This window comes from Dama dama, chromosome 20 (genome assembly GCF_033118175.1).
Source record: "Dama dama isolate Ldn47 chromosome 20, ASM3311817v1, whole genome shotgun sequence".
In the NCBI taxonomy this organism is placed as follows: Eukaryota; Metazoa; Chordata; class Mammalia; order Artiodactyla; family Cervidae; genus Dama; species Dama dama.
The window spans coordinates 32,915,589-32,933,568 of record NC_083700.1 but is presented as its reverse complement, the minus strand read 5'-3'; the positions used below and the strand labels follow the sequence as shown (position 1 = coordinate 32,933,568).

Sequence of the window (17,980 nt, the reverse complement as noted above, 5' to 3'; positions counted from 1 at the left end):
TGGGATCACAAAATCAGTTTCTGAAAATAACTATCAAAAGACCTGTTCTACCAGTTTCCCTGGAGCACAGAGTGCCTCATTCTCCACCCTGAGCTTCCTCCGGGCATGCTGAAGGTCAACAGCTGCAGTGGCATAGGGTTCAGTCTCCACAGAGGCAGACAGCAAACACCCTTGTTGTTCAGTCATTGGCAAATGCCCTTGGCAAGCACCAACCAATAACCAAGACTCCAAGCTTGACTGAATGTTGAATTTGATCCTATTCCCCAGCCCAGCCTGCTGTGGGATGCTGCTTAAACTCACCTTCCTTTTCTCTTTTCTTGGTCTACTCTTCTGCCCTGTCTTTTTCCAACTTGCTATTATGATTTCTAAACCAGCATTAGTCAGAGGTAGGGGAGGGAGAAGAGTGGCAAGAGATAGGATAGTTATCACTTAACTGGAGTGGGCTTAAGAGGGCATCATGCCTCCAGGATCCAGCAGATGTTTGAAGCTGACATTTCTCCCTCCTGAGAGTCAGACATGACTGAGCGATTGAACTGAACTCAGAGAATTTGTGCATTTTCCTCCAGGTGCTGCTTCCCATCTGCCCCAGCTTTTCAGGTATGTCCCTCCAAATAGCAGACTTTCTCTGTTGGGGTCCTGTTGCTCTCCCTTGGGCAGGATTTTAAGTGGATCTAGCCCATTTTTCTTTTCCACGTGACCCACATCTGATATGTGAAAAGCAACAGGCTCAAGGCTGGAGAGAAGCCTCCTGGGACTAAGACAGAGTGAGAGAAAAGGGACAAGAAAGGTGGGAGATGCAGACACACCAATAGAGAAAACCAGGAGGTGGGAGAGGAAGGCAGGGAGCAGATGGCATAGGGCCTTGAGAGCCTGCACCTTAGAATCTGGGGTGCAATTCAGCTCTAACAAGTTAATGGAGGTTCCTCAATCAATACTTGTCGAAGTTTTCATTTTTCTTGTTTCACTTAATTCTTGTACTTAAGAACTGCACAGTCACACTGGGGAGATAGACATGTACACCAGTGCATTACAGTACAGTATGGAGACATGAGAAGAAATACATTTCACTCTGAGCAGAGGAGCCAACTTCCCTGGGCTCAGGGAGGGGCAAGAAGGGCTCCACAGAGAAGGCATCACTGGGTGGTATCATGTGAAGAAGAGCTGCTAGGGTAGAACCAACTGGGATGATGACCAAACATAAGTAGGCCACTGGTGATGTGAGTGTGGAGGGAGGTGAGGGAAGGAAGAAGGAGACAGATCCTGGATGAAGGGGTAGCAAGATTTGGGAGCCAGAAAGCAGTACAAGGAGGCAAACCAAAGTACCATCTCCTTCCCTTCCCAGGGACCACATACCTTCCAGGTGAGACTGGAGGAAGAGGACCTCTCAGTGGTTGTCCCCACTGCAGCATTTTTTTTGGACAATTGGCATTGCTCAAACCTGAGTCTCATTGCCAGGAAGTTTCACAAGGCAGATTTGCCAGGGGAAGTCCCTGGAATCTCCTGGACTTCTTCTTGCTTCCTTCCCATAAGAGAGGCTGTCGAAAACTCAGAGGCATAAAAGGCCCAGAGTATGGGCATCCCAGAGAAACTGACCAGGGATATGGGAGTGAGCGCCATGGATCAGAAATTTTTCTGGGAAGGTGAGCTCTGGGCTGATAATGTAGCAGGAGATTAATGAGGAGAGAAGGTATAACCTAGATAACTTAGACCAATAGAAGAAGTGGTCATTTTCTTCTTCTGGGACTCAAGTCTCTCTGCTCACCTCCTTATCAATACTTATTGAGCCAAGACAACTGCATCAGGGACCATCTGATCTTTCCCAGATGGGCAAAGGGAGCAGCAGTGGCCAAAGTCCTTCAGCCCATCATGGGTGTTGTCAGTCTGTATGCATTAGCACAGAGGTGTCTCTTGTTCAGATCGTGATGTGTGAGCACTGTCTTGGGAGTCCCATGATTCATGGACTATACTTTCTGCACATTTTAAAACTATGGAGACCCCATATTTCTTGTCTGTAGAATTATTCATTGGTAGATTCATTTGGATGCTTTCTAAAACCGTCTTTCAGTTCTAAAGTTCTGATCCAAAACTCTGACTTTGGTGGTGGCTGGGAAATTGGATAAAGGTGGGGATGAGACTAAATACACAGGGCTATGGGTGAAGAAGAGAACTGTGCCGGGAGGAGACAGAGTGTGCCTTATGGAGGAAAAGGAGCCATTTCATCGTGTCCTTACCTCTTCCTGCTTGTCTGTGCTCTTGAGCCATGCCTACCCACTTGGAAATGGCAAGAGCATTTTGAGTTTCCTGTTGAGGTTCTCAGCCTTGAGTCCTTGGGGGAGCAGCCCACAGGGAGCCTGCCTTTTGAAAAGGGCCTGGAGGCCAACCTGACCGCAGATGAGGCAGTGAGCATTCTCCTACCTGCTTAGTGGGTGTGCGGAGGACCAGATCCCTACCTGCTCTGCCTAAAAGTGACATGAGTCAGCAGGACAGAACCCTAGAGTTCACTTCCCCAGACCCAAGCTCTGTGAGGAAGGCACCCACTTCAGCAGCTGTCACCCAAAGTTTCATCTCATTTTTTTTTCAAGGTTTATTTATTGATTTTTGGCTCTGCTAGGTCTTCATTGCTGTGGGTGGGCTTTCTCTAGTTGTGGTAACCAGGGGTTGCTCTGTAGTTGGGGTGCACAGTCTTCTCATCGTGGTGGTTTCTTCTGTCACAGAGCACAGGCTTTAGCACGCGGACTCAGTGGTTGTGGCACATGGGCTTTGTTGCTTGGTGGTATGTGGGATCTTCCCCGACCAGGGATTGAACCCTCGTCCCCTGCATTGGCAGCCAGTTTCTTAACCATTGGACCACCAGGGAAGTCCTGTCTATGAATTTTTTATGTTCTTTAAGACCTGCCCCTAAACTATAATATGCCAAGCAGCATTCGGCATATTATATGCCAAATGTCGCGTCACTGCCAATTATCTCTTCCATTGTTGTTCCTACCACCATTCATTTCATTGTTAACTGCCTTTCCCTCCATTGTCAAACCCTTCAAATGTCCTAGTGTGGGTAATTCTAGACAATGTCCCCAGGGAAGGGGTCATAGTTCAATGACGCTTGCCTTTTGGGGGAGGTTTCCAGGATCAGAGTCCTGCCCTTTCCTTTCCTTCAGCAGAATAAATGAAGGCTATGATGGTCTTACCAGTCCTTCCAGGGGAGGTGTCCTGTGGAGAAGAGGCTGGACAGGACCTCCAACAGGAAGGCTTAGAGCACTACCAGAGCCAGCTCACGCTCCTCCATTCACCTTAAGAGTTGGCTGTCTGAGGCTATTCATCTCAGTTCACCCAGGAGAGTTCTGGTCCACACTGTTGCCCACAGGGAAATGATTAATAATGCTCCTTTTCACTTTCCAAAGAGTCTGACTGGACAATAAACTATTTGGCCACCTTCACTATATTCACTTCCAGACTAGGCTGTGAACCCCATGAGTACAGGGATGGCCTTGACTTCATCCTTGTTTCTCCAGTATCCAGGGCAACACTTGGCACAGAGCAGGTGGTTCCATACATTTTTGTTGGATGAATGAATGGGCGAATGAATTCCCAGCTTGGAAAATGTTTCTCTGTAGGGCTGTAGACTCTGCAAGACACCCAAGGGCTGGGTACCTCAAGGCGCTATAGAGGGACCTCAGCAGCTGTGGTTGGATTGCTCAGAGGAAGCACAACTATATGTTTCACGTAGGCACACCCACACACTCACTACCACAGTCTGAGGTGAGAACCATGTTGGGCTCAACAAATTTCCTTCCTGTCCACCTCTTACAGGTTTAGTGGCCTTGCTGCTTCTTCAGGAAGGTAAGTAGTCTGTTGGTTACCTCTTCCTGGCTCCCCTGGGCTGGGTCCTTTCTGATGTTGGGTTTGCTTCTCTTCTTCTGACTCTCCCAGGTTCTGATATTAACATATTGATGACTCTGAGTTTTTATTCTGTGTATCTCTTTGTGCATCCATGGCTCCACTTCTGTCCTTTGAACCTGTCTCTCTGTCTCTCACTGACCTCAATATTGTGTATCATCTCTCTATCCACTTATATCACTGTGTTATCCATCTATCCTTCCACACTAAATCTCAGTGCTCTGGGAATGTTTGCCATGTAGATGATATATATGTCTCTCTATGTGTCTCTTAACTGGAGTCTGGATGCTCAAGAGCCTCCAAAACAGAGGTCCCAGGCTGAATGACCCTCAGAGGCTCTGACCAAATAAGTAAAGGAGACAATGGCTTGGGGAAGAAACTTGTGGCAGTCTGGGCTCTGAGGTCATCACACCGGGTTCCCCATTGCCCCTCTTCCCTCTCCTCCAGGATCTGCCTACAAACTGGTTTGCTACTTTACCAACTGGTCACAAGACAGGCAGGAACCAGGGAAGTTCACCTTTGAGAGTACTGACCCCTTCCTATGTTCTCACCTCATTTACTCATTTGCCAGCATCAGTAACAACAAGGTCATCATCAAGGACAAGAATGAGGCGAAGCTTTACCAGACCATCAACAATCTCAAAACCAAGTCAGTAGGAGAGGAGTGGGGAGCACCCAGGGTGGGTTTTGGGGGAGAGAAGATAGCTCTAAACTGGGCCTAAGGCCTTCCGTCTCTTTTCACTCATTTGTGCATTTATTCATGTGTATTTCCATGGGTATAACCCCGATCCTTCCTGTTCTTCTTCCCTCTGCCTCATCCTTTCACTAAACTTAGCGGCTAAGCAGCCAGGGCCCATTTATCCATATTCTAGCCCTAACTCTGTAGGCAAAGTTTTCCCTGGCAGCCAGCAAAGAAATGATCAGCTTATTCTTCTATTCCAGGAATCCCAAACTGAAAATTCTCTTGTCCATTGGAGGGTATCTGTTTGGTTCCAAAGGGTAAGATCACAGTCTCTTTATTTTTTGTTCATTCTGCCATGTAATTTATTCTGTTTTCCTTGTTTGGGGGGTGGTGTCCTGGGTCTTTGTAGCTACGCACAGGCTTTCTCTAATTGTGGTGAGCGGGGGTGCCTAGGCTTCTCACTGTGGTGGCTTCTCTCTGTGGAGCACAGGCCAGAGCACACAGGCTCAGTAGTTGCGGCACATGGACTCAGCAGCTGTGGTACACAGGCTTCATTGCCCCATGGCATGTGGCATCTTAGTTCCTCAGAGCAAGGATCAAACCAGCATTCATTGCCTTGACAGGCAGGTTCTTAACCACTAGAGCACCAGGAAAGTCATGGTACGGGTAATTTCTAATTGTCACTGCTTCTCCTACTCTTGAAAAGAGACATTGAATTGGGCTTTAGAAAGGTCCTTCCTTGGCTTAGATGGCAAAGCTGATCTGAATTTTGTCACAAGTTGAGGCATAGCCCTATGTTTTCTGACATCTTGGAAGGAACTCTGCAGGAGCTTAAGAAACTGAGCTGGGAGTAATTCACCTGATGGACTATGGGGAGATGGTTTTAGTTGTGAAATTTAATTTTTTAAGGGTTTAAGGGATTTGAGGGCTTGCCTTTCACATTGAGTGGGGGTCAGGTGAGTGCTTTCCTAAAACCAAGTCCTTGACCAGCAGCTGTCAGGGAACCATAGTTTCCTGGGCCATGGCTGTGTAGCTGGATGGCCTGAAAGTGCAGAGCATAGGGACAATTGGGTTCATCTTGCTTAAAAGCAGAATAGCTATTAATTTGAAACGTATATTATAAATTATACTTCCATTCACAGGAAAATGATACTCCATTTGCATCAAGAGCTAAATAAACACAAATCTGTAAAGAAGAAAGGCATCTTTTTGCAATCTTCAAATACAGTTTATCTAACTTTGAATTCCTTCTGCTTTAATTTTTTTTTTTTAAGTGCTAGCATTTTAAAAAGCTGAGAGATCTTAATCTTAGCCAGCAGAGGTTTTCAGCTTTTGCAAGAAATCTGATAAGACATCTTTTTTGTGCAGCTGGTCAGTATTCTCTCTAGTGGGAGTAAGCAGGGGAAAGAAGTAACATTAGAAGACCTATGTAGATGAGTTACCTAGGGGAAGTTAACATACCTCTCTGAGCTCAGTTTACCCATCTGTAAAATGTACATCACTACATCTATTTCATAAGGTGCGGGCAAAGATTTTGAATGAGGTAATGTATGTCGTGTGCCTGCCTTAGTTATCATTCAATTAACTAATGCCAACTTTTCCTACCTTTCTCTTCTTCTTTCATCCTGAATACATTCACCTATGAAATAATAGGATTGACTTAATTAATTTTTAAAGTCTTTACCAGTTCAAAACTTATAAAATACTTAGCAACACAATTTCTAAACACAGACAGAAAAAAGATCAATCCATCTAACTTATTTGGTTCTACATTAACTTCATCATGATCTCTGGTCAGCTTTTAATGGGTTTTCATGGTAACTATCCTTCTGATTTCCAAATCTCTCTCATTCATAATACTTGCTTCTTCGTGATTCAATTAAAAATATCTTCATTCATTCATTTTTACATGCACTCATTCATTTTTAAATAAGTAATTTGTTAAGTACTCCTTGTATATTAGTTTAGTTTAGGACTCTGGAGATTAAAAAATTTGGTTTGGATTTATCTTTAGCTATATGCAAGCTGTGTGCAAGTTGTTTGACTTTAGGCAATTTCTTCTCTTTTTTTGAAGGCAATTTTATAATATCACTATGCTTCATTTTCTAAAAAAATTCACAATGAAGAAAATAACAGAATCAACTTAAAGATGAAGTTGTGAGGGCAGGCAATACAAACAAACTGTTTAGGCAGTGCTGATTGCAATAAGGGCCCAGTGGTTGCAATAATTATCGTTATTTGTTAACTTTGTCACTATTATTAGATAAATGCCAGTCTTTGTGCCAGGTGCCATGCAGCAGTGCTTAAAAATTTGTACCACACAGACTTGCTTCTCTGTTGAATGGTTGTCTTTCCTAAAACTGGAGGCTTCTGCCCAGAGCATCAGAGCACCTCTGATCGGAGCATCAGATGCAACTGCTCTCTAAAAGGGGTATCTCTTGCTTTTCTTCTAATCACTGTGAACACTTTTGAAATACAAGAGAAAAGTTACAAACCTACTTCTACCACTGGTTTTCAGCTAATAGGCCTGGTTTTGAGCTAATAGGCCTGGTTTTGCTATTTCCTCCACTGTGCTGCTGAGATATATATAGGAATAAAATCCTCATTTTTAAAAAAAAAATTTATGGGAGTATAGTTACAATATTATATTAGCTTCAGGCATACAGCATAGTGAGTCAATATTTTTACAGGTTATACTCCATTTAAATAATGGCTACATTTTCTTGTACTGTTTAATAATATCTTTATTTATTTTATACATAGTAGTTTATGTCTCTTAATCCCATACCTTTATCTAACCTCTCTACCCTTCCCTTTCCCCGCTGGTAACCACTATTTTGTTCTCTACATCTGTGAGTCTCTTTCTCTTCTGCTGCATACATTTGTTTGTTTAATTTTTTAGATCCTATGTATAAGCTATAACATAGAGGCAAATCCTCAATTTAATATTGATTGAAACAAATGAATTCAAGACTGAATCTGTCTGGGATGGGAGGTATTGCGAGAGGTGGGAGGTGATACAAGTCAAAGGATACGTCCTCTGGAACATACTGATATCTTGTCTACAGATTTGGATTTTAAATCTTGTTGTGGAGCACAGGCCCCCCGCATGGGCAGCTCAGAGTCAACTTCCTGGCTTAAGAATTCCAGATCAGATGAAAGCCCTTGAGGGTTGCTGCGGCTCAGGGTCCTCCTGGTTTTTCATGAGAAGGGACTGCGGAGACCTGGGTTGCTTATTCAGGACTGGGTTGCTTGTGTGGGGAAAGAGAAGTTCCTATGAAGTCCAGTTCTCCTTTAAGGAAGCTTTCCAAAATGTGGTCACTTTGAGAGAGATGAGGCAGGATCAGTGTCTTCAGTCCTATTTTAAGGATGGTCCAGACTGAACCCAGAGAGCTAGTTGGTGACAAAGAGGTCACTAGAAAGGACTCTGACCTGGGACTCAAATCCAGATCTTTTGACCCTCAGCCCATCACACTGCAAATTGCTTTTTCAATGGTGTACAATGTTAAAGAAAGTCAGAGGTGGATAGTAATTAAAGAGGGAAAAACAGATTTTATTCAGGAAGTATTGTAATAGGGGAAAGGAGACCTCAGGATAGTACTGGACTCAATGCTGGATACAGCAGAGGCAAAAGTGGATTTATAGCCAAGAAGCAGGTTGTGGGTGAGGGTCAGTGGATGGAAAATTACTAAGAGGAAACATTAGGTCTAAGGAGATTCTTGCTGAAACTGGCTCAACAGAACTCTTGCTGAAGGCAGGTCAGCATGATAAGATATCACCTGGGGGATGGTAGAGGATGAGGATAATATTGAGGGTGATCTGATACCAAGGGTGAGGGATTCTCATTAAGCTGATATAGGATTCTGCAAAGATAGGGACAGAAGCCCAAGGTCAAGGCCGAGTTGAGAAGAGAATTCAGGGGACTTGGACTAAAGTTTGGGCTTCCCCGGAGGCTGTGGTCAAGAATCCACCTGCCAATGCAGGAGATATGGGTTTGATCCCTAGGTCATAAAGATTCCCGGGAGAAGGAAATGGCAACCCACCCCAGTATTCTTGCCTGGGAATCCTATGGACAGAGGATCCTGGCGGGCTATAGTCCACAGAGTCGCAAAGAGTCGGACATGACTTAGTGACCAAACGACTAAAGTTTGGTCAAGGAGAGTCTCTGCCATAGGCAGCTCCATTATCCTGCAGAAAGGGCTGCAGAAAACCCAGTCTTCCTCTACCCAGCTCCACTGATTTTCTGGCCCAGCAATCCTTTCTCTCCCCATTTGTTCCGAAAGAGGCAGGGGTTGGGATAGAAAAATAGTGAGAAAATATTGGGGAAAGGAAGAAGATATCAGGATTTCTGTAAAAAAAACCAAATGTGTTATGTCTACTTCTTTCCAAGAAACATCTGTCTTGCTTCTACCCAGGTTCCATCCCATGGTTGAATCTTCTTCATCAACCTTGAAATTTGTCAACTCTGTAATCCTATTTCTGAGGAATCATAACTTTGATGGACTGGACATAAGTTGGATCTACCCAAATGTAAAAGACAACACTCATTTCACTGTGCTGATTCATGTAAGGCAAACTCCATGTTACCCTCACGTGAAACCCATGGCCATACCAGGAGAAAAAAATGAAGAGACTGGCTCTTGTTGGATGATAGTCTCTTCCTTCCAGAAGCCCCAACTCATGAAGGAAAAGCCCTTGGACCTAGTTTAGTGCAAGGACAACATCAAAGAACAGAGCCTCTTTATAAAATAAACAACACCGAAACGAAGCAACATCCATGTAAAAGAGTATAGGGCCATAGACTCTCCTGAGCGCTGGAATAGTCTCATAAAGTTCTATCACATAGATCAGAGAATCTACTGGGAGGAAACCCAGATAGTTCTTCTTGAGTACAGTGAGACTGGTGGTCCTCCTGCGTAATGTGCACATTCCTGAGCTTGAGGAAGGAGGCATCCCCATGTGAGAATGGAGAGAAAAGTTTTGATCTTTCCATCTAATGTGGTTCTAGAAATTTCAAATCAGGTAAGAATCTTAGGTCTGTGCTCTGGGAGGGAGAACTGACTTCTTGTGGGCTTTTTGTTTTTCATAAAAGTTAGCAGAAGCTTTTCAGCAGGACTTTGTAAAATCCACCAAAGAAAGGCTTCTCTTGACTGCAGGAGTTTCTGCAGGGAGGCAGATGATTGACAACAGCTATCAGATCAAGGAATTGGCAAAGTAAGTACACTGGATCACCCCCTCCATCCCTCTGCCACCAGCCTGGCCCACTCAAGTGATGCGTGTCAATATTGTCTGAGGGATGAAGGGAGAAGGGAAAGCATGAAGTCACTATCCTAACCACATCATCCAGCCAGGAACTTCTCCTTAATGGATAATTTCAATCCTTCTAACAGCATCCAAAACTCTACATGAATATGTGTACAGTTGACCCTCGAACAAAGCGAGGGCTAATCCTCTCTAATAACTGTGTAATTTACAGTCAGCCCTTTGTATCCTCCTCATCTGTGGATTCAGCCAACGCCAGACCATGTGGTTCCATGGTATTTACTGTTCTGCAGTGTAAAAGTGGACTTTGCAGCTCAAACGCGCAGTATTCAAGGCTCGACTGTAGTTGCTTCTACCTCTGCTCATCACAGAATCTCTTCTTTTGCTTTTGGCAATCTAGAGACCTGGATTTCATCAACCTCTTGTCTTTTGACTTCCATGGGTCTTGGGAAAAGCCCCTTGTCACTGGCCACAACAGCCCCCTGAGAAAGGGGCAGCTGGACAGACAGACAAGCTCCTACTACAACGTGGTGAATCTTAGGGAGAAAGAGTGGTGGGGACACTGGCTGTGGGAGGAGCTGAGGATAGTGCAGGTAATCTAGAGTTAATTCTGTCTCAAACTGAGGGGGAGATGCATTGCCCAAGAGGGACTCAGATAACCCTGGAAGCTGGTGAGAACAGGGAAAATGCTTGGACCAGGCACAGTAAAATGTCACCTAGAAAATGTCAGAGGACTTTGTAACTGAAATGTCCTAAACTTTTCTCTGACTCAAGGAGTCAGTCACACCAGTCTTCTCTTAATTCTCCATCCTCGATACATTTCCTGAAACCCACATGGAGGTACAGAGCTTAGTAGTCTCCTGTATGTGCCCACATTCCCTATTTAATTTGATCTTCAAAATAATCTGAGGTTGGCTGGTCAGGAAGCATTACTTTCACTTCATAGATGATGAAATGAAAACCTGGCAAGTTAATTGGCTCTTCAAGTTCTTGCTGATGTGAATATCCTGAAAAGTGGTAGAAAATGGAAAATCCAAGGAAAAAAAGTCATTAACAAAACAGTTTTGTTGTTGTCATGGTACATGTGGATGTATTCCTAAAATTGGGCAGGAAGAAATGTCTGGGTTGTATATTTCCAAGCCTTCATATTTAAAATTACAAAATGGATCAGTCCAAGCTGGGTATACTGATTTCTGGTCTGGGGTTTTCTAGAATACCATATGATCAAGTCACATCAAACCAAGCCCACTTCATTATTTCCTCTCTCTCAACAATTTTTAAGGATGAGGAGACATACCCTCATCTTCTGTAACCCCTTATTCTGTTCTGGAAGCCAATAAGGCCCAAACTAGCTTCTTACCTCTTCTCTTGCCTCTTGGACCTGATGTCATTGTGAAGCCTCACAGGCTAGGGTCTGATGGCCACAGCCCCCATCACCTTCATCAGTAACACAACCAGTCATAGTGTAGACAAATTCCATAGGAAGTTGACTCAAAGGGGAAAGATAGATGGTGACAACCTTGATTTCATGTTTTCTAGGTCACTTGCCTGATTTCTTTTCTGATTCATTGTTCAGTTTTCTTTCATGATTAGAAAAAGCTGACTTGGTCACTTGGTGCTGAAGAGCATTAACAGCATTAGAATAAACACTCTGGTTCCAATGGGATCCTCCATAATCTCTGATGTAGAGATGGAATCATGGAGGCCCTTCTGTGAATTTGGGTTGGAGGCTCAGTAAAGCCTGACAGCTTTCTTTCCCATACATGCTGGGCCTCAGTCTATCTTCCCTTTCTAGGAGTATGCTGTGGGATACTGGATAAAGAAGGGGATGCCTGCAGAGAAGGTGGTCATGGGCATCCCCACGTATGGACGTTCTTTTACACTGGCCTCTGCAGAAACTGCCGTGGGGGCCCCTGCCTCTGGTCCTGGAGCTGCTGGCCCCAGCACCAAGTCTTCAGGTTTCCTGGCTTATTATGAGGTACCTGGAGCCTCCCTGTGCCCTCAGCTGCCCCTGTGTCTGGATAGGCATTCTAGCTTCAATCTGACAATAATAGAGGAACACATCCTGAGGTCTGGGAAGGAAAGTATGGAGTGCTATTGGAACACGTACGAGGAGCTCTGCACCCTGGCTTGGGAGGGGGTCGGGGAATGCTTCCTGGAGGAAGTGGCGTTAGCTGAAATCTGGAGAGGAGGTGGAACTACTGGGGAATGGGGATAGGTGAAACAGGTATGGGAGATTGAAAAAGGGAGACTGTTCCACGTTTTTTACTTGGGCAACTAAGTAGATGGTAATGCCATTTTTACTGAGTTGGGGAAGATACGAAGGAGCATAGTGAGCATTTTTTCCAATCATAAGATCAGTTTTGGACATGCTGAGTTTGAGGAGCAAGTGGGACATCCAAGTACCTGTGGGATGTATAAATAAAAGGTGAGTGGTTAGGTATGTGCTTTGGACCACAAGAGACCAGCCTGTGCTAGAGATGTAGCTTTTCAAACTATCAGCATAAAGATGGTTCAGTTCAGTTCAGTTCAGTTCAGTCGCTCAGTCGTGTCCGACTCTTTTGAGACCCCATGAATCGCAGCACGCCAGGCCTCCCTGTGGTGAAGTCAAAGTGCAAGAAACACAAAACCCAAGGACCTCTTGTACTTAAGGGTTAGGCAGAGGAAGAGGAGAACTTTAATGAAATTGACAACATCTACAAGAAGGCAGGCAGAACCCAGAGTGTTCTCTGCCAAAGAATAGAGTGAGAAGTTGGTGTTTCAAGAAGAGAGGAGCCAGAAACCAAAACTATACTGTAAAGCAATTAACTTTCAATTAAAAATAATTAAATAGAAAGAAGTGAAGAGCAGTCAAATATGTCAGATTCTGTCCCGCAGTCAGACAGACTTAATATCATAGAGATAACTATCAAAGGTGTTTGGCTGTTAAGACCATCTTTCCTTTCTGCTCCTCAATCTGGAGAAAAAAAGTTTTTAATGTATAGGAAGCTCTAAGAGTCAAACAGTAATTCAACCAACAGAAACTCTTGGGTTGCTCCCATACCGCAAAGACTGGGTCCTTTGAGAGCTAGAAATAACTCATTCTTCATCCTTGTCTCAAAGGGCTTACTGTCCAGGTGGAAAGAATGTAGAATACAAATGAAACTAGTTAAATAAGAGTTTAAAACTATCAGAGTTAATAACATTACGTAGGTACTGCAAAACAACGTATGATTAAGTGGCCAATGTGGAGGGCCACTTAATGGGTGATTCGGAAGGCTCCATAGAAGAGGAGAGGTGTATGCTGGATCTTGAAGGATAGGAAAGAGTTTGATCAGGTAAGGAAAGAGTAACATCCTACATGTTGATTTCCCCTTGGAGTCCTAGTATATCCCCTCATCACTGGCATGGGCATGCTATGAACTGCTACTGAGGGTCTTGGCATCCACTGAGATACTCTGAGTGTAATGCTCAATTTTTCGTCTCACCTCGCATGGGGGAATGACAGAAGAACCATCAGTTGAGTTGACAAGGGGGAAAGGGTATGAGTCACCATCAGAGTCCTCACTGAATCACTTAATATAAGGAATAAGAGAGGTCAGTGCTCAGAATCTGCTGGAAGGATTTTAGAGCATACCACTGGATACACACTCCCCTATTGTATGGAAAATTTAACTTGATTGTTCAGTGTATCACCCTACATCATTATAACTTTAACAAATTGATATTTCCTTAAATATTCAGCTTTCCATTTATCACCCTCATTGAGGCAATAGAGAAGGAAATAGCAATCCACTCCACTATTCTTGCCTGGAGAAACCCATGGACAGAGAAGTCTGGCGGGTTATAGTCCATGGGGTCTCATCGAGGCAAACATGAGTGTAAATAATCTAAAAGGAGTAAGCAAAACAAAATGAGTTTTCTGTGTGGCTTTAAAATGCACTTTTCAATGAAGATGTATCTTTTTTAGTAGCTCTTACTTCTGCTATCCAGAAAAATAGCTGATGATAGAAGGGGAATCCCAGCACAGGCACATTGGAGGGGGGAAGGGACAGAGGGAGAGTAGTGGGTTGAAGTGGGGATAAGCTACAAGGTGCAGACTGATGGTGAAGGGCATTGTGACGCTACGTGTCTGTAAAGCACTTTATTGTTTTCAAAGTTGTCTTCTTTTTCCTAACATGTATTAGTTCAGTTGATCCTAACAATATTGTAAGGTAGGTATATAAGATACATAATTATAATTATTTCCATTTTGCAAATGAAGACATGGGAAGATTTACTGATCGATACTGAGGCCTGATGTGGAATTCAAGTACTCTCTGCCCTCAAGCTGTTTGTGGTTCCTCTTGATGAGGCCTTAGCATCAACAGTTTCCAAAGTTTCACCTTGAACCATCCATTCTGCATGTTGTATCTGATCATTTCTCTCATTGATTCCTGGAGTAAAGATTCTGATATTGTCCCCAAGATACTTACCTTCCCCTTTTATCTCAATAAATTTCAAGAAGAGCCCATTACTGAACTTCTTGCTCCTCCTTTCCTTACCAGATCTGCCAGTTCCTACAAGGAGCCAATATCACAAGGCTCCAGGATCAGCAAGTTCCCTATGCAGTCAAGGGGAACCAGTGGGTGGGCTATGATGATGTGGAGAGTGTGGAGACCAAGGTATGTCTGGGTTCTGGGAGAGCAAGAGGCTCTGGGACAGTTGTCCCCAAGCAAGAGGCTCTGGGACAGCAGAACACTCTGGTGCTTGGGGAATAGGGTGTGTGATCAAATGCCACAGTACTCTGTGTGGAAGGAGAGAAGCTGCTGTGGTGCATGATTCTAAAGTCATACTTGTGAGCACCTATAGTACATACAGGAGAGGTGGAAAAGATGCAAGAAAGAATTAAGAATAAGGGGAGAAGCAAGGAGTGGAGAGAAGGGAGGAGGGAGAAGAAGGGGAAAAGAGCAAAGGAGACATTGGTGCCTATACAGAATGGTCACTCACCTGGCTGTTCCTCTCAGGACAGACCCTTCAGTCTCTCTTATGGATTACGAGGCTCCAGATTTCTGAGTCTACCAGTTCTTTGGAGAAGGAAATGGCAACCCACTCCAGTATTCTTACCTGGAAAATCCCATGGACAGAGGAGCCTGGCAGGCTACAGTCTACAGGGTTGTTCTTAGATGTTGCTAAGAATTTTGCTTTCCAGGTGCAAAGCAGGACGAAGGCATCAGTGTAATTGACAACCCCATGGTAACTGAAATCTTGCTAGTGATTTCCTAGTTTCTACTCCTCATCCTAGAGGCCTAGGTTTTGGACCTGGGGTGTGATTATTCCATGAGAGGTGATTAATAGTGGGTGGCTCTCTCTTCATTTTATAAGCCTTCCCAAGCAACCCTTTCCTTCAGGGAATCCATGACTCCATAAGGTGTAAATCTACTGCTACATTCTAAGCTCAAAGCCTCCTGTGAACCTGACTTGGGTCTTGGGCCTTTAGGGACCCCATCTAACCTCAGTATACCCTTCTGTGCTCCCCTCAGGTTCAGTTTCTAAAGAATCTAAACCTGGGAGGGGCCATGATCTGGTCTATTGACATGGATGACTTCACCGGCAAATTCTGCGGCCAGGGCCCCTACCCCCTTGTTCAAGCTGTCAAGAGGAGTCTTGGCTCTCTAGAAAGGTAACAGAATTTAGGACAGACTGAGAGTGGGCAGAGAGCTGGGCAGAGCGGGACACAGGAGACTGGGGGAGGTAGTCCTCACATATTTGGACTGATGAATTCTCAAATTCCTTTGGATCTTGTGTTCTCCTTTTTCTTATTGATTAGTCTGATTCTGTTCTTTTGGTGAGCTTCCAATGACCTAACGTATAACAATAGTAATTTGGCTACCATTTATTGAGCACAGTCTAAGCTAAGGGTTTTCTTTTCATGTAGAGTGGGCATAAACATTTACTCCACCGCAATTCTTCACTACAAAATCATCAGCCTGTTTTAATTTTCTAAATCAGAATAAATCTGACTTTAGCCCCAGTTGACTGCTGAGAAATCCAATCTCAGTTGTTATTAATGCTCTATCCCTCTCCCCATCCACAGTTGTTTTTTTTTTTTAATTGGAGGAAATTTGGTTTAAAATGTTGTGATGGTTTCTGCCGTACAACAATGCAAATCAGCCATAATTATACATGCATCACCTCCCTCTTGGGTCTCTCTCCCCTCACCCCAGCCCACTCCTCTAAGTTGTCACAGAGTGCCTGGCTGGGCTCCCTGTGTTATTCAGCAGGTTCTCATCAGTTATCTATTTTACACATGATAGTGCACATATGTCTATGTTACTTCTCTATTTGTTCAACTCTCTCCTTCCTCCACTGTGTCCACAAGTCCATTCTCTAGATCTTGCTTTAGTCTGGACAGTCAGGAGGTCTCATGGTCATTATTGATGACCATGCCCATTATTGCCTTAGCAGCAGGTGATTTGGCTGCTGCTCCATCCCTGGGTCCTGGGCTCTGTAAGCAAATCCTGTATCTTCCTGTGCAGCTGAGAGTGTGGCTGACCAACCCGGTTTGCTGACATCATCTCAGTGGAAGAGCGGGACGCTGGAAATCACTGCAGACAGACAACTGGAGAGGACTGGCCATATTGTCCTGGAGAAGGGCCCAGAGCAGTGCAAAATTTCCTAAACTATATGATTGGGCAGCAGCCTTTCAACTCTGAACATCTATGTCTTAGTAACTTGAATGAGGCCTTATGTTACTGATTGGGCTTTGAAATACTTTCTTTTGTTTGCAGGCTTAACTCATAGCTAAGTAGGTAAGGTGACCTTGCTGTGTACTCCTGCTGCAGGAATTCATGTGCGGGATTCTTAGAGGTTAGATGTCTCTCCTCAGGATGTCTCTTCTCCAAGTCTCCCCTTGACTTTCTCTCAGACCTCAGACTGGGTCTGGCTTTGTTCTCCTGCAGCTGCTGACTGGTTCCCTTGAGGCACAATAAAGAAAAAGCATTTTGTTCCAGCCAGTGTGGTCTCCTTTGTGCAATCTTGGACCTCGTGGTATAAGGCTGTCCTCTCCCACCATTTATGGCTACAAGTGTAGGCCTGCATATCATATGTCTAAATATTTAACAGCCAAGGGTTAAAATATGATTTATACTCTTAACAAATATGATTTTGCAATGACCCAAAAGACCAGGTTTGAATTTAGAATTCCCAGACTCCTCAAAATTCTGTGCCAGAATGCAGCAGCTTGTGGCCTTGGTTGCAAGCCCACTGGTAGCCCCTTTCCCTTCCCATCTAAAGCCCTGACTCAGAGGGCAAGGACCTCACATACACACTGGCAGATGTTGGTGGAAGGGGAAGTTGTTAGGGGAAACAATGACTGAAACTGCCCATCCTGCCAGGCACTATAGTAACCATTTGCATGAGTTATTTTACAACAGGAGGTCCTGGTAAGGAACATGGAACTAACAAGCCATCACCAACTGGAAGAATTCAAGAAAACTCAAAAGGAGACTCCATGTGTCCTACCACCTCCCAGAACCCTCACTGAAATCCATCTTGGCTGAGCAATGCATGTGCCACCAAGAAGCACCCTGATTCAGAGGGAGTGGCTGGAAACAACCCAGAAACTAACCCCATCCCCATAAAACCCGAGACTGAGGGACATGTGGAAGAGCAGCCCCGCTGGGTTCCCCTTACCTTCCTGCTCTCTACCTGGGTGCCTTTCTCCAATAAAATCCCTTGCTTTGTCAGAACATGTGTCTCCTCGGATGATTCATTTCTGAGTGTTAGACAAGAATACACTCTTGGGCTCTGGAAGGGGTCCCCCTTCCTGCAACACAGACATCTCGGCTTTTGCATCCAAAGTTTGTCTTCACTCCACCCCAGTGCGCACGCGCACACACACATGCATATCCAGATCCTCTGGCAAGTGTGTTCACACCAGCCTTGTGGTCCACACTCAGGATGAGTGAACAGGGAAAAGGGCTGCACAGGACCTGAAAGTGGCAACAGGCTGTTTGGCTGCTTCTGCAGGAACCCTGGGTATCTGGATTAGGGTTTAAAAGAGCAGGAGTGTGGGCTCCAGGGCTAAGGATGTGCCCTTAGCCCTGCCGTCTCCTCACCTCATGATGAAGGCTGCAGCTGGAGGAGGACCAGAGTAGAAACACCAAAAGCAGGGAGTAGCAA

General features: G+C 44.6%; 1 protein-coding gene across 1 annotated transcript; it reads left to right on the top strand.

Annotated features, from left to right (window-relative positions):
• The first annotated feature begins 1,561 nt into the window (after positions 1-1,561).
• CHI3L2 (chitinase 3 like 2) lies at positions 1,562-17,527 on the top strand. Its single transcript, XM_061121178.1, has 11 exons — positions 1,562-1,640; positions 3,808-3,837; positions 4,342-4,543; positions 4,837-4,893; positions 8,992-9,142; positions 9,669-9,790; positions 10,239-10,368; positions 11,634-11,816; positions 14,365-14,481; positions 15,340-15,479; positions 16,336-17,527. The coding sequence occupies exons 1-11, from the start codon at positions 1,571-1,573 to the stop codon at positions 16,337-16,339; spliced, it is 1,206 nt and encodes a 401-aa protein (XP_060977161.1). The 5' UTR covers positions 1,562-1,570; the 3' UTR covers positions 16,340-17,527.
• The last annotated feature ends 453 nt before the right edge of the window (positions 17,528-17,980 follow it).